Raw genomic sequence first — 15,631 nt, 5'->3', positions numbered from 1 at the left:
TTGTTAGACTTCTAGCCTTCCTTAGCCACTGCGTATCCACGCTTTTCATGAATAGGTACCTAAACACTTTAGCTGTCCACCTACGTAGATTCACTGCACTCAACCTCCTCTCCGTGGTTGCCCCTGCGCCTCATCACCGCGGCCGGCTGTTATTCCGCGCGGCGCAGAAAGTGCCTTACTGCGACTATTTTGAACGTGACACGAGTCATTTTCGTGATTTCTCGTACTTAATGTGCTTATAAATTTCTCCAGCGACGACAAAAAAAAACTAGGTATGAAAAAGAAGACGATGTTACGCATTAAGCGCAGTCTCGTTTCAAAACGCGCGCGCGCCTTGACACCCGAGTCCGTCGCTTCGGCGGAGTTATACACTACATGAGCTTCTGCCGTTCTTAACTTGTACCCGAGTATGGCACTATTACATTCGGGCCAGTGAGGCAGCCAGGAATTTCGTTCGGGGGCTGCTGGCCTCGGAGTATTTGTGCATTATGATGTTGAAAATGACAGCCCTTGCTAGCACGCAGATGGCCATATTGTAAATAGGAACCCTTGCCCTATCACCGGCACGTCGCGGCCCTCCCAGCATTGCCGAAAAGTCACGGTTAAATACTATACATACGTATATTCAAGGGTGAATTTTCGGTGCCTTTGATCGCCGTTATAATTGAAATGGAAAAACAGACCTACGCTCAGGTTTTCATAAACTTGCCACCTCCGAATTTGCACATTTCGAGGGAGCAAAGGGACTGATAAGCCCTCCCCCCACCCTTTGTTCGGGCCACCGACGGCCAAGATTCCTCGAGTCTGTACACCGTCTGTCTAGGCCCTGCAGATAAGTTGACCACCTGATGCGTTCACCGAGTGCACCCACCCCGCAAGCACACGCTTAGGAAATTTATTCGCATCAGCTACGAGATTCAGACCTCTGAATGCGACATAGCTCTTGGAGTCGGTGGAATAAACGGGAAGTTGAGTGTTTACTCCTGTTTCCACTACTCGGTGATTTTGCGAATTGCGAGTCAAGCAATAGCTGGCCCGTGAAAGGTTGGTCCAGCGGAGGCACTCACCGACGTCGACGTCGAAGCTGACGTGCTCGTTGCCCGCGTACTCCTTGACGAGAAACACGTCCTTCCAGGACGACTCGGATCCCTCGTCCTTGGCCCGCGTCTGCTGCTGCAGGTGGCGCAACGAGTGCGCGTGGCCGAGGAGGCCGCTGCGGGTGCGCGAGTGGAAGCCGCAGAGCGTGCACTGGTAGTGCCGCGCCACGTCGCCGCGCAGGCCGGCCTCGGCCGCCGCGAGGAAGAGGAAGAGCCTGGCCACCAGGTCGTGCCTGGCGCTGGCCGCGTGCAGCTGGAGCTTGTGCACCGAGTTGGTGTAGTAGTCGCACGCATTGCAGCGCACCTGGACGGGGTTGCTGACGTTGACGTACTTGAGCTTCCAGTCGTTTCGCGGGCCGCCCTCCTTGATGTGGTTCACGTGCTGCAGCCTCTGCAGGTGCTTGTCCGTTTTGCAGTGGAGCTGGAAGTTGGCCCTCAGGTTGGTCTTGTAGGAGCAAAGCTTGCAGACGTAGCTGCCGGCCACCGCCATGAGGACCTCGTCTTCGCGCTGTCGCGTGCGGTCCTGCTGGAAGTGGGCCCCGAGGGCCTCCACCGAGTCCACTGAAAACAAACCGCAGACACAGCATTGGAACAGCTGCGACGTGTCGTCGGTCGAGAGCTCGAGGCGCAGCGTGGGGTCCGGGTGCTCCATGTCCATGGTGGGCGAGGCGAGCGGCGCGGCGGCCGCGGCCAGGGCCTGCTGCTGCTGGTGCTGCTGGGAGGCCATCATGAGCAAGGCATGGTTGTAAGCCATGTCCGCGAGCGCCGCCTCCGGTTGCAGCTGGCCGTCGCAGGGCAGCAAGAGGCCCGGGTGGAACTGGAACAGCGGGTGGTCCAGGGCCTGGGCCTGCTGCAGAGCGCTCAGCTGTTGCATGTGCTTAACGTTCTGCTGCAGGACCATCATGTTGTGCGTGTGCTTCTCGCTGGTCATGTGGATGCGCAGGTTCCGCGCCACGTTCGTCTCGTAGTTGCACACGTCGCACCGCCACGTCGCCTTGGGTTTGGCCGCTGGCCCGGGCTTCTTGACGGCCTCCGGCAGGGCCGGAGGCTGCTGCTGCTGCGGCGGCTGCTGCTGCTGGAGGAGCTGCTCGGGAGTGGCCTGCAAGTTGCCGTTCTGGAGCTCCTGAATGTTGTTGATGTGCTTGTCGGACTGCATGTGGATGCTCAGGTTGCCCTTGGTGGTCGTCGAGTAGTTGCAGACCTCGCAGCGGTATGGTTTGTAGCCGCACGTGTACGTCTCGCCTCTGGCTAGCCGCGGGTGCGGCTGGCTTGTCAGACAGTAGATGCAGTTCAGCTCGTTCTCCGGATGCTTCTCCTTCATGTGGATCTCGAGCGTCTCCTGGTACTTGTAGTGCCAGTTGCACTTTGGACACTTGAGCGTCTTGCAGGAATTGCGAGAGTGCATCATCGTCATGTGGCCGCCGAGTGAGCGCGACGAGCCGAGCACCGTGTCGCACTTGGGGCACTCCACTCCGTTCGTTTTACCGTCGGGGTGCTGCGGACAGGCAATCACCGGCGAGGCACACGCGTTCAGGAACGGCGCCTGGGGCAGTAGCTTGGGCGACACTCCGGGAGAGGACGAGCTGCCCGTGCTCATCGGCCGCTCCGCGGACGGCGGCGAAGTCCGTGGCACCGGGTCACTGCTGACTGGTGGAGGAGCCACTGGTTTCTCGACAAGTGCCGCCGGCGGGTTCTCGACGACGGCTGCGGCCGCGGCCGCCGCCTTGGCGATTTTCTCGATGTTCGCTAAATCCTCAAGCTCTGGCGCCAACGTTTCGTCTGGTCGATGGCCGGCGCTCGAAGAGCCAGGCGGCGTCAGCACAGGTGCTTGAGGACTTTCGCGAGCGTCTTGCGCCGACGCAGTATCGGGGCCGTTCGTGTTCAAGCTGAGGAGCGGGCCGACGCTCGCCTCTGCTGGCGCCAGTGAACTTGATGACGAGCCGCTGGCGACGGGGTTCTTGAACTTTCCGCTGCTGCACGGGCCGCCAGCGCCCTGCGCGGGAAGGGGCTCGAGAAAGGACAGCAGAGGTTCTTTGTCCTTTCCCACCCCCTGAATGATGGCCGAGATATTTTTCTGGTTCATCATGTGGCGCTCTTCGTCGGTCAATGTGATACCGTGCTCGCCAATCGCGTGGCCTACAAATGACTTAGTGAAACCGAAAGACAGCTTGCAGATAAAACACATAAGAATAGGCTTGATGGGCACAGACGGGTGTTCCATGAGCGGTAGGCTTGTGTTCAAGAGCGTGCTCCAGCCAGGCGGCCGAGGTGCTCTCTTCTCATCGCTTGCGCTATCCGCGCCCTCGTCCGCGGTTCCTTTCTCGTCCTTATTCTTCTGGTCCCGCACTGAAAAGACACGATAGCTGTGCATAATAGGGACTTCAGGAACCTTCTTCTTCTCTTGCAGTAGGCTATATGCTTGGCCATAGAGGGCACTGTACAGGGCAGGATTGCGCGAAATGTGGAACGCGTTGACCACTTGTGGAATGATCGGTGGCGGCGTGACGCCCGGTCCGTCCACGATGCTGCCTTCTTGGTGGGGGAGGTCCAAACTGCAGTCCTCGTCGCTGACGCCATCAGAGTCCCCTGCGGTCGCAGTCTCGATGATGAAGGCCGATCCGTCCGGGTTGTACACAATTTTGCCATTGAATGTTTCCACATCGCTGAGGGATGAGCTCTGGTCCGACGCATCGGCCGGGTCTTCTTTGAACTGCTGGCTTGGGGGACTTCCGCCGTCGGCCGACTTGTCCCCGCGATCGGCGCCGGCCGCTGGACAGTCTTCGGGAGTCATGTTGGCCACTACAGCAGGCTGCTGGCCCGTGTCCATGCTACGCTGGGGGGCTTCCATGGCTCAGTTACGTCATGACGATCCAGCAGTCCTGCGCGAAAAAAACAAAAAGCAAAGCTCCGTATGAATGACTGAACGTCGATTCGCATGCAAACGCTCGTGGGTGCACAGGCATAGTTACTGCGAAACAAGCAGCACACTATATCCCGCCACATTTGCCTGCACAGTGTTCCGCTCGTTCAGTTCTGAGCTTTACTGCGTGCTCCTCCGACAGCCCTCATAATGTGAAACTTGTCAGCAAGTACAAGAAAACAAGACTAATACGCGTAGAAGCGCTTAAGGACCCGAATACGGAATGGCAGGTGGTCACGAAGAGTGATTTGGTTTAGTTTGTCGCCGGGATTTTGTAGGAAAGAATAACAGCCCATGTATAAGGGTGGGCGAATGTTCGATATATCTGAATATTTAACCCACATTGCTCTTGCCCAGACAGCCTTCAAATTGAACAACTCTGGAATAGGGTGCCCAAAAATTTTAAAGTACTCGAGCAAATCGAATAGCCCAGCTATAAATCTGCTTCCTCACTGTCAAGGCAACCCCGCGGTCGGTACCAACACGCAGTTCACTCAGCTGACATGAAATCGAATTTAGCCATTCGAAAAGTCTCTTGAGTCGGAAAAGATAAAAAACAGTAAATTAAGAAAAAGCAGCGGTGAGACAAATGCAACAGTCTGTCAACAAAACGAACAACTATTGACGTGTCATATTACTGCCGAAAGCACCGCTCCCAAAATGTCCCGAATCTGGCCACGTGATTGCCGATATGGCCGCCGAACAAATCCAAATTCAAATTTCCTGAAGTCCTAAGGTTCTCTGAGACGGTGCTGAAGTAAACGGAGGAACGCGTATACCCACTTATAGATTTTCCTGTCCGGTAGGTATCTCTCAAAAGCAGATCTAAAAAACGGCCCAATTATACCGAGGCTGGTCCTCCTGTCTGTGATCGGTGCACTATCAGCAAGGACCCCCTCCCCCGAAAAAGCCGCGGTAGCAATTATTGTTTAATGCAGTCTGCTATTAGCCCCACTGCCAGGCGCTTAAATAAACCTCGGACGGCAGTTTAAATTGCAACGAATTCTGTGCTGTTCACGAGGAATGGCAACGCACGTAGAACCGCGTCGAAATTTGTACGAAAATTAGACAAGTGGAGTTCGCGTTAAACCATAACGGCATAGGCATATACAAAATCCCCCCCCCCCCCCTTCCCACCCCTCCCGGCATGTTCTTTGGTTTTCCTTTTTCCTACATCACAAGTGTGAACACTACTTGATTTTTTCCTGATCCTCCGCAGCCCATCACTGGCCGCTTCGAATCAGGAAACGCCATCGCCACACCTGTACCGCAGCGTTTCAAGCTTCTATAACGGTCACGAAATTTATCAGCCTGCACAGCCGTGAGCGAAATAAAAAAAAAAATCTGCTTGGTATCGCGAAAATTGAAGGAAAACTCATAAACGACCGGTGCAGACCTGAAAACGGATGGCAGCAAGGAATGCCTCGATTGGGTCACATGCAGCAGGATCACGATACCCCGTTGCGGTGTAGGCGAGCAGATGCGTAGAAAAAAGACGTAGGCCGGAATGAGTAACAAATACCGAACAAAAATGAATACGAGGATGTCGGCGCTAGTAGCGAACCAGACAGAGGAAAAACGTCGGCTTCCTAACCTTAGATTCCCTGTAATTATCAGGGGTGAACTCTTTAATTTCTCGCAAAAATGCCGCGCTTGCACGATCGAAAGCGAAACGAGCCCTGTAATGACACCCTAATCACCTAATTCCAAGATTCCCGAAGAAACTGGCACATTTCGTTCACTTCGAAGCGCGGCCGTCTTTCCTTTATTTGCCAGTGTCGTTGTAAGCGGCGGCCGGGCTCACACGGGGCTGCTCCATTCGCTCGATCGACCGCGCTCTTTGCGCGGACCACCTTTTGCGCCCGTTCGCTGCCTCATTTCACATGGGTATTCCGGAAAGAAAACGCGACCGTGAGGAGACGAAACAGCGCTTAACATCTTTCGCAGATAATTGCAGAGTATAAAATCGAATTTCTCTCGGTTTCGACACCGTACGGGTTTCGAGATTAATTGGTCGTGCGCGAGGCCTGCCACGGTCTTAAGCTTCCCGCTCGGCCGATAAAGAAGGAGCGGACGGTCCTACTCGTGATCAGGTTTCCCCAAGGCCACGCCTTCGCTTCTCACGCGATGTGATCCGGGGGATGATCAACGGAATCGGATGCTCGTCGGCGAAAGCGTCACACACGTAAGCAAGAGACCGGCGGCAATTAAACCCGAACTAGAAAAGAACCTGAACGCACGAATTCCGCGACTTTGTTCCGTTAATGTCGTATAGTGGCGGCTAACGCTGTACTGTAGTAACCGCACGTCGTGAATCCTTCTGAGACATCGTTATTTCAGTCTGTTGAAGCGACATTTTGAAATCCACAGGTTATTATTTTTTTGTGCGGGCTGCATTTCTTTGTGACTGCAGATAAGTAGTATATCAATAGTGTGAATCCATGGGTGTAAGGCCACTAACCTGAAAAAAAAAATCCGAAAGAAAAGCTACAGAAAGCGAGGTTTTACGCACCGAAGCTACGCCTTTTCTATGAGGTGTGCCGTAGTGGACGGTTATTGGTTAATCTGGACAAATTTGGCACATTCAATGGGCGGCACAGCTTTCAACTTTAACCTGCGCCGAAATCTCTACAAACGGGCGCTTGTTTTTCACCTCCACCAAAAGAACGGCTACCGCGGCCGGGAATCGAACTCGCGACCTCATGTTCAGCAGCACGACGTCTTAGCCGCTGAATCACTACGGCGAAGATAGGGTGAAAATAAAAAAAAAAAATCGACGACATAGAACACCCATAAACAACGCACCCGCCAAGCATTTCTGAACATCGATGAAGTAGGTCGCACACCTTCCCGTGTGGTGGCACGGCTCGGGGTAGACATGTTTTTCTTGGGAAGCTAGGACAGTTACGGCAACACCCACGTCCAGCGCAAACAGCTCACGTACCACAAATGCAACAGTATCTTTAATATCGCGCTTAGTGTCCTTTTTGTGCGAAAGCTTGCAACATCACCGGCGTCCGTGGAGGGGGCCCAAATTCGAAAGCTTGTTTGTGCACATTTCTGGGAATTTCCATACGAATAAAGCAATGCCACGTTGTTTCCGATAATATGATTGCAGCCAACACTCAGTCACGCTCATACAAAGAAAAAGTGTGCAAGCCAGGCGGATTTTGTTTCTAGGAGCATACACGTTCACACTGTTATCGTGCTATCATATCAATATGAGAACTCGCGGGGGTAATAACATCGGGTTTTTGTCGGGTACCTTAGTCGCTACGACGATTGCCCAACCTCTGAATCTAGCTTGGGTTGGAAACCGACTACCCCCTTCATTTAAAAAAAATTGTGACCATAGCGCTCGCTTTGGCAGTCGCGTGACATCGACGCCACGGCACGCACCCTGGGATGGCACCAGCGATGGTGTAGCTTAAATGTTCAGAACAATTGCCCACTCGCACCAACCACGAAAAGTGTTTTGAAGGGTAACAGCATCTGAGAACAAATATCACTTTTGTCTGACATTTGCAGAAAATTGGCGAAAACAAGCCAAAAAGCGCTCTCGACATCACCTGCAAGGTCTGGCTGTAAAAGTAGAAACAGGTGCGCAAAATATACTCTTCGTAGTTCATTGAGGGCGCACGCTGCGGCCGGTTTTCCGTCCTAAGGGGGACGTCGACTTGACACGCTGTGGCTTGCAGGACATAATTAGGCTTACCCCAGCATATAATTTGAACGCATTTTTGCGGTTTCGCTTTAATAAAGCTCGCCACAAATCATGTGTGTTGCGACTCCCCAGTTCCTTGTTTTTAAGAGTGCTTTGTGTCGATACAGCAATCCAGCAGCGCCGATTGTAAGATGAAGTCAGTCTGCGAGTCGAATTTCTACCAAGTGACCGACTGCGCACATGGAAGTCCCTTAAACTGCAAGGACCATTCACTCCCCATCCTCTCGTTAGAAACCGTGCAAACAGTCTTCACAAAGTGTTGAGCCCGCTAGATGGCAGGACAACGACGAATATCATCTATTCAGCGGATTTTGTAGAAAAGGTACGAGGCCTGCCTTTGCGCGAAGATGAGGTTGTGGCGTCTTCGACGTAACCGCTTGTTCACTAGCATTCCAGCGGACCTTGCAGTGCAAACCTGCACAGAAGCCCTGCGTTCGGACGCCAAACTCGCCGACCGGACTCCCTTCGACGTGCATGAACTGAGTGAGCTACTTCGCGTTTGCCTCGGTAACATTTTTCGTACGGGCGCAAAATGTACAAACAAACCCACGGTACAGCATGGGCGCCTCTATATCGGTCACCGCGGCGAACACTGTTATGGAAGCGGTCAAGCAGAAGGCTCTGGACAACTTCACGCCCGCTCCGAAGGTCCTTCTACTGTATGTTGACGACTGTTTCTGCATCCTCTCTAAGGATGACGTGCCGAGGTTCTTGGAAGCCCTAAATCAGGTCGATCCTCACATACAGTTTACGTGTGAACCAGAGGCTGGGGAGCACCTTCCGTTCCTTGATGTTTGCATAGGTGACCGGTAAAAAGCGCAAAGGTTCATGGGTGCGTCGTCTACTCCAGCCACTTCCGGTTCGAGATCTCGCCTGGCCTCCCGTACGCCGGTGGCTTGCACGCGTTGTGTGCGTGCTGTTTATTTGTCACAGGGTGCTTTCCTTTCAAAGGACCCCTAGTAGGATTCATCGCTGTTATTAATTTAATGTGCGATGCATGAGCGTTTGTTTTTTCGATGGAAACAAATAAACAACACGCACACGCGCGCATCAAAGCCGCCGGCCTACGGGAGGCGAGGAGAGCTCTCGAACCGGAAGTGGCTGGGCTCCGCGGGAGCAGACAATGCACCCATGAGCCTTTGCGCTTTTTACCGGTCACCTATTCGTCGCTCGAACGACTGCTCTCCATCACCCTTTACGCAAGAAGACGCATGCCGGACACTGCCTGCAGTGCAGCTCATGCCACCCAATCGCCCACAGGAGGTCTGTCGTCTCGGATTACCAGAGCCAAACGCTTACGCTCCAATCAACGGAGACTGAAGGAAGAATTGACGACTGTGCACCACGAGCCGCCGGCGAATGGAGGACCTGGGCATTTTGTGGCAGGAACCGAAAAGCAGATTCTACGATCTAAGCGAATCGCCAGTAAGACGGCCCCATTCCTTACGTTCAAGGAGTCAGTGAGGCACTTTCCCGCGTATTTTCGAAATACGATTTACGTGTAGGGCACGTGCCTTCAAGCTAGGTGCGCAGCAAGCTCGTGAACGTTGAAGACAAGCTGGAAAGTGATAAGTTTCCGGGAGTCGTATACAAAATCCCTTGCGCTGACTGCAATTGCGTTTATATCGGCGAAACGGGCAAAACTTCACGAAGAATGAAGGAGCATCAACGTGACGCAGCAAAAGAAAATCGAACAACGAATGCGCTAGCAGAGCATGCCTGCCAGCATAATCACCGCATCAGTTGGGACGACGGTGCTATCTTAGCAAAAGAAAGAAATTTGGCCTCCCGTCTTTTTCTCGAGTCACTGATCATCCAAACCACACCCCATACTGTCAATCGGACTGATGGCAACATGCCTGCAATCTACTCAAAGTTATTTCGCCATATCTTGCATATAAATTGACGACGGCCTCTTGCCCGCTTCATTGTGAACAAGGAACCCGTAAGGGCTCCGAAACGTCAAACTTTTCCTTTTCGACTTGGTCAGTGACCACGATTTTATACTCCCAAAAGGGTCTCTATCTCACACGTTCAGTGACCACGTGAGGTACGCTCGGAACTCGTCTATGACATGCGTGAGAGCGGAGTGATCGACAGAAACAAAGGATCAGAGCGCAGGCTTTGATATTGACGCCAGATGTTACGCCGCTAACATTTATTTCATCATCACCGCCACCACCGGTGTGGTGACGTCCAGCGCCGGATCTTCCATAAACTTCAAACACCGTACCCCCTGCGCCCAAGGAAAACATTCGCCGTCAGCAAATATTCCTACCACAGAGGGGAGAGGGCACCTGTGCGTTCTCCGGCTTCCTTATTCGTGTTTTGTTGCCTTGCGTGCGCAAAGGCAGACGTAAAGATTACTAACTGGAATGCAATTGCTCGTGAAGAAAATCTGCCGTTTCTAACACGTTCCACCTCAGCGAATGAGCCTCCACTCCACAAAAATAAAAGCTTAAAACCCCGACAGGGCGTGGAAAGTTGACATGCTAAACCCACTGAATGACACAGCATTGATTGACCACTACGCGCTAACAGATTCCGAGCTTCAGCTGCCATATCCGCTCACCGAGAACTCAATCGTCATTGTTATGACATGCTCATGGCCGTAAGCGCTGTACTGCGCTGATGTTGCGACAGACTGCAGCGTCCAGCAAGCTCAGTATCGAAGAGCGAACACTCGTAATAAGCCGGCTCATACATGAAATCTCTGCACAAACAAACAAAAAAGAGTGCCTTGACGTGAGAAGGGGGATCATGACTCTGTTCTCACATACTCCCGTTCCTCGTGAGGGACGGCGACGCAGATATTCAAACTTCGTTAGGTAGCCTATGTTTACAGCCTTAGAAGACTCTAGGGAGGAGGAAAAAAACTACTACAATAGCTGAGTATTTTCTCTTAACAAATTTTCTTTTTGCAGGAGGATTAGAGATTAGTCTCTCCGATCAGTCGGTTGAACAAAGCACCCCATCCCCGGTATAAAGCACACACTTAGGATGGGTGGGGGGAGGGGGGTAGAGGGGGAGCTCACTAGACTCCCCTCATATATATACCACTGCCGTCTGCGAGCCGTAGGTTAGTCTGAGAAAAACGATAGGCCCCCCCATTCAAACAATGGCTTTTAGAAGCGGACCCGCGGTCGTTGTGTGTTTTAGTCGTCCGCGATAGGTGGGAAGCAGGGGCGACAAAGCGCGCCCAAAAACCAAGATGGGGCGCCACCGCGCAGCAGCTGGGCCCAAACAAAGAAGAAGGCAGCGGGCCATAGACAAAGGAACCAGTGAATTTTTCACCACGTGATCACGTTCCTGAGATGGATTTCGCCTCTCGGACGGGAGGGGCGAAAGATCCGCGCTTTGCGGCGCCCACTGTTCTGCTCGCTGGGCAAGTCGCCCTCTCCGGGCTCATTCTCTCATACGCACTTTTTTTTTCTACTCTCTTAAAGGCAGCGCAAAAGGCTGTGAGCTGTTCTGCCCCTCCAGTCCCCTTCATTCCTTTCGAGGCGCATCAGGAACACAAAAACTTTATTTACACTCGCAAAAGGCAACATGATGTCCCAACGTATTCACGAGACGAAAACGCTCGCACGAAACTCCAACCGCCCAAACGGCTCTATTCAGGCATGCCTGGCTTTCTATCGCGACCCCATATTTGCGAAGGAGCGACTAGAGACAACTGGAGGAACACTGAAGAGCGTTGCCGGAGCGGCGCCACGCCCCTAGCGCACCGCGCTTTAACTTTGCAATCAACGTCCAGTGTTCGAACTCCCCCAATGAACAGGCCTCCAGTTCCTGGCGGCGCAGAGGCAGGAACATTTAAAGCGTTTATTAGAAGCTGGGCGCCAAATACGGAGTACATTTTCCGAGCGACGTGACGAAGACAGGCAAGGTACCATCGACACAGGTATAAAGCACACACGTAACCTCGAGAGAGAAGGTTTCACGGTAGGGGCCAGGTCCCCCCTATAACCAAGCCAGCATGCGGGCCAAGTTGGTGTTGACGAAGCTTTCAATACCAGGATGCACCATGGCTAAAATCGGGGCGAGCCAGAGGGTATACAGCGTGCAAGCTATAGGGACATGTGACGTACAATTGGATGTTCGCCGCGAGGGAGGTGATATATAGGCGGCAAACAGGCGGCACGAGAACCGCCGATCGGGGCCCCGATAACAAAACGCCAGAAATGAAAGAGAGAAATAGGGAGAGGGCGCGGAAGAAAAGGCTGCGACACCAGCAAATCGAATCTCCCAGCAGCGGCTCTAGTCAAGCGTCATGCTTAATTCTTCGGGCGCTCGTCTAGCCGAGACGGTGCGCAGGCAAGTTTCTCTTTATCGCTAAGTGAAGGCCGAGACGATGCGCACAGAGACTCTTAACATCCACTCGTTAAAAGTAATGGCGTCTCGTGAGCAATATCGATATTTATAGATGCCCCGAGTGCCCTTAGCCAACTTGAAACAAGCCAGCCCACTCTAACATGCCTTGCCTAAATCACCCCCCCCCCCCCCCCCCCCCCCCGCGTATCTGTGCCGGCCAAAAACAGCGAAAAAATAAAGGACGGAGAACAGCTCTGCTGCTCCGGCAGACAGGTTGGATGGCTCTAAACGTGAATGCGCCAAAATCGGCCCACAGCCGGCGACTGAACGCGCTCTACCCGTCTCGGATGCTCGGGCGGCGGCTGCGTAAGCGTCGGCAGAAATCGAGGCGCCTGAGCAACCCAACCTTGAAATGATCCTTAGGATTACAAGAAGCAAACACTTGTAATGTAATAAAAACAAGAGTATTGGCACAAGAGACATTTAAGCTCCCTACGTGTCGTGGACAGTGAGTATGGCGCAAAAGACGCGCCAGACGGGAACAAAGAAACTGTATAGCGAAAAATACTGGCCATTGGTACATCACATCGAAGAGCTCACAAACCCAGTAAGGCGGGAACGTACGATCGAAAAATGGCACGTTTTTTTTTTCCCCCAACATGGTATACCGTTTGTTAAACTGTGTTATACATAGCATATAGGTATACAGGGTGATCAAAGTTAAGTCGACCGGTTTTTTTAAAAATAGGCGCTTAGATTTACGCGAAGACCACCTCTACAGTGAGGTTTGGCGCCCATGGAGACACCTAATTAGGAGGTAAATATTCGTGTAGGTGGCTTAATTAACTAAAATTGATTAATGAACCTCCGAGATATCGAACTGCGAAGTTTAATTGCCGTTCGCATGATTACGCATGCTACACAGTGAAGACCGGCGCTAAGCTCATCCCTTTTACTCTGTGTTTCGATAGCGGTTCCACCTACCACAGATTGCGACAACGATAGCCAAGACTGAGAGGGTGCCGGTTGTCACTTTTGCCTATGCCTCCACCCCGTTGTCAAACTAAACACCGTACACAGCAGGCACGTCACAAAATGAAGGAGCTTTGCGCCGGTGCCGACTGTCTTGCATGCGTAATCATGCGAACGACAATTAAACTTCGCCGTTTGATATTTCGGACTAGGGTTGCGCTAGAATAATTCGGCCAATTGAAACTGCGTAGAAACATGATTGCGTCTAACTTTCCAATACAAACACGCCTGGTTACTGCAGCCACTAAAAAGTCCATTAATCAATTTTAGTTAATTAAGTCACCTACATCAATAATTACCTGCTATTTATATGTCCCCCTGGGCGCATAACCTCACGGTAGAGGTATTCTTCGCTGAAATCTAAGCGCCTATTTTTAAAAAAACCTGTCGACTTAACTTTGATCACCCTGTATATACATAGTATATATGTTATACACAGCATACCGTGTGCTATATGTTGTTTGTAAATAATACTAGCTGAGAGCCAGATCTCGCCAATTTTTTCTTCGTTTGCCAGGCTGCGCTATTGAGAGATCCAGCTATACCAGCTCCCCAGTCTTCTGTAGAACATACCTCCGTAAAGTTACGACTTCATCGAGTCACGTGCTAGTCTTCTGATTGAGTGATCAGGGACTAGACTAGACAATTATAGCCAATAGGTCATACATTTCATAATTTCAGGAAAAAACCAAACGAACAGACATCCGCTTCTCGTTCTCAAAAAAGGTTCGACGGTTGCGACCAAAACAATCCTTTTCTTTTTTCCCAATGTGCCGCGAGAAACACTTATGCGCGTCGTTGATAGAGACGGCAGTTGTTGATAGGGGGCAAGCGCATACAAATCTACAGAGCAATCACTTTATCTACATTTTAAATACACCGGTATGCAGTCGTTGAAGCCAGTGCCGATAAAACCAAAACTTGAGAAATTATTACAATGAGTGATGTACACGTTGGGTAAGCCATGACGAAGCTTGCGATAAGTCCACATTCGCGTGTGTAGTCTGGTCTCGATGCAGTCATGGTGACTCGTACTTCGAACCTCACAGCATGAATGATCGCGAGGCCCTTTAAAGGGTTACTGACAGCAATTTTAGGTGTCAGTAATATTACACAGCTCGCTTCCTTTACTGGACAGAATACCCCGAGTTGAAATATGAGTGGGCTGCGAGACGCGAGGAACATACTTCAATTTGATCTCATTTATCGCGCCAACGGAACGGTATGCTTAGCGACGCGCAGCTCATGGATATCGGCGTGACATCACTGCGTGGTAGGGCAAAGAAGTGACGTAGCCGTGTGCCTCCAACGCTCGTCAGAAACTCGTGATGTCACTTCACACGCGCGGCGCGGCAAGCCTCGACTGGGCGCTGGCGCGTTCACGAACTGATGCACGTAGCCAGAGCTACAGGCATAACCGCTGCCCAGAGAGGCACTCTTGCCAGAAATAAAATTCCACACGCGGGAAAGGAGCCGATAATATAGCCAAGAATCGCAATACAAGTCGCCATCTGGACGTTTATTGAAAGCGGTCATCAAATTTCCGCCGCAATGGTAGGCCTGCCTAAACGCCTTCTGGCAGCTCAGCCGCTCAGCTCAGGCGACGGGGCGGTCGAAACAACGTTTGCACCAGCCTCCGCAGTGTTTTGACGTTCGCACAAAATGCTGAGGTCATACCGTTGTTCTGTCATACGCGCAATCCGGGCTGGAAGCGCGGGAAACCGAAACGGACAATATTCAGGCCGCTCAACGTAATTAATTACCGCGCACTCAAGTATTTAAAAAGCCGTTTCGTGTTCCCCAGGCCACTAAGCATCGCTCTAAGCAATAAAAAAGAAACATATAATTTTGATGTCAGTACCTAATACAGTGGTAGCGCAACGGGTTCCGGACAGGGCCGCAATTCCAACCGCCCAAGATGCTAGTTCGGCAGCGGAGGAAAAATGGTGGCACGGTTGCAGAGTGGTAGTACACCCCAAGAACCGTCATAGCAACGGGCCCTAAAAGTATCCAGAAGGGTGGGGTAGGTTGCTTGGAGCAGGCCACTTAACTGTCGCCACAGTTGAGAATTTTTTGCTCGTGCACGCATGAAAGCTGCACAAAGCGTATTTTGTGAAATCGCGAGAATGGTGTTAATGTTTGCACTATGCTTTTTTAATATACTCGGGCACAAGTAAAGAACTGCAATAGCTTCGACAGCTCGCCCAAGCGAAAAAACGCGGATGTCAACGCAAGCACGCGTTTTGAAAGGAGATTGCGCTTAATGCGTGACATGTGCTGCTTTTTTCTCTCGTGTAGTTTGTCGTCGTTGCAATAGAGTATATTATTTCCGAAAAATAATGAAAACGACTCGCGCCGCGTTGAAAACACTCGCCGCAGTAACGCACTCTTTTCGCCGCGCCGACGAACAGACGGTTGCGATGACGAGGCGCATTGGCAACTTCCGTTCGGAAGTTGTGCCCGAGTACAACGATGAAATGATACCACGTGGGGTTCTCTAAACATCCACATGCGCTGTATACGAGGTCGCCTTAGTATTTCACC

General features: G+C 51.8%; 1 protein-coding gene across 3 annotated transcripts in view; it reads right to left on the bottom strand.

Moving 5' to 3' along the window:
* Zfh2 (Zn finger homeodomain 2) overlaps positions 1–15,631 on the bottom strand; it is a 369,044-nt gene that overhangs the window by 17,801 nt on the left and 335,612 nt on the right. For all 3 annotated transcript variants that reach the window (XM_077687303.1, XM_077687306.1, XM_077687305.1), the window contains one exon: positions 1,068–3,976. In XM_077687303.1, the coding sequence (XP_077543429.1) occupies positions 1,068–3,945 (2,878 nt within the window). In that variant the 5' untranslated portion in view covers positions 3,946–3,976. The remainder of the gene's footprint in view (positions 1–1,067; positions 3,977–15,631) is intronic.

This window comes from Haemaphysalis longicornis, unplaced genomic scaffold (genome assembly GCF_048455015.1).
Source record: "Haemaphysalis longicornis isolate Haplotype H1 unplaced genomic scaffold, Haemaphysalis longicornis Haplotype H1 scaffold_1, whole genome shotgun sequence".
NCBI classification, from domain to species: Eukaryota; Metazoa; Arthropoda; class Arachnida; order Ixodida; family Ixodidae; genus Haemaphysalis; species Haemaphysalis longicornis.
Note: the sequence above shows the minus strand (reverse complement) of the source record. Positions and strands in the feature narration are given on the sequence as shown.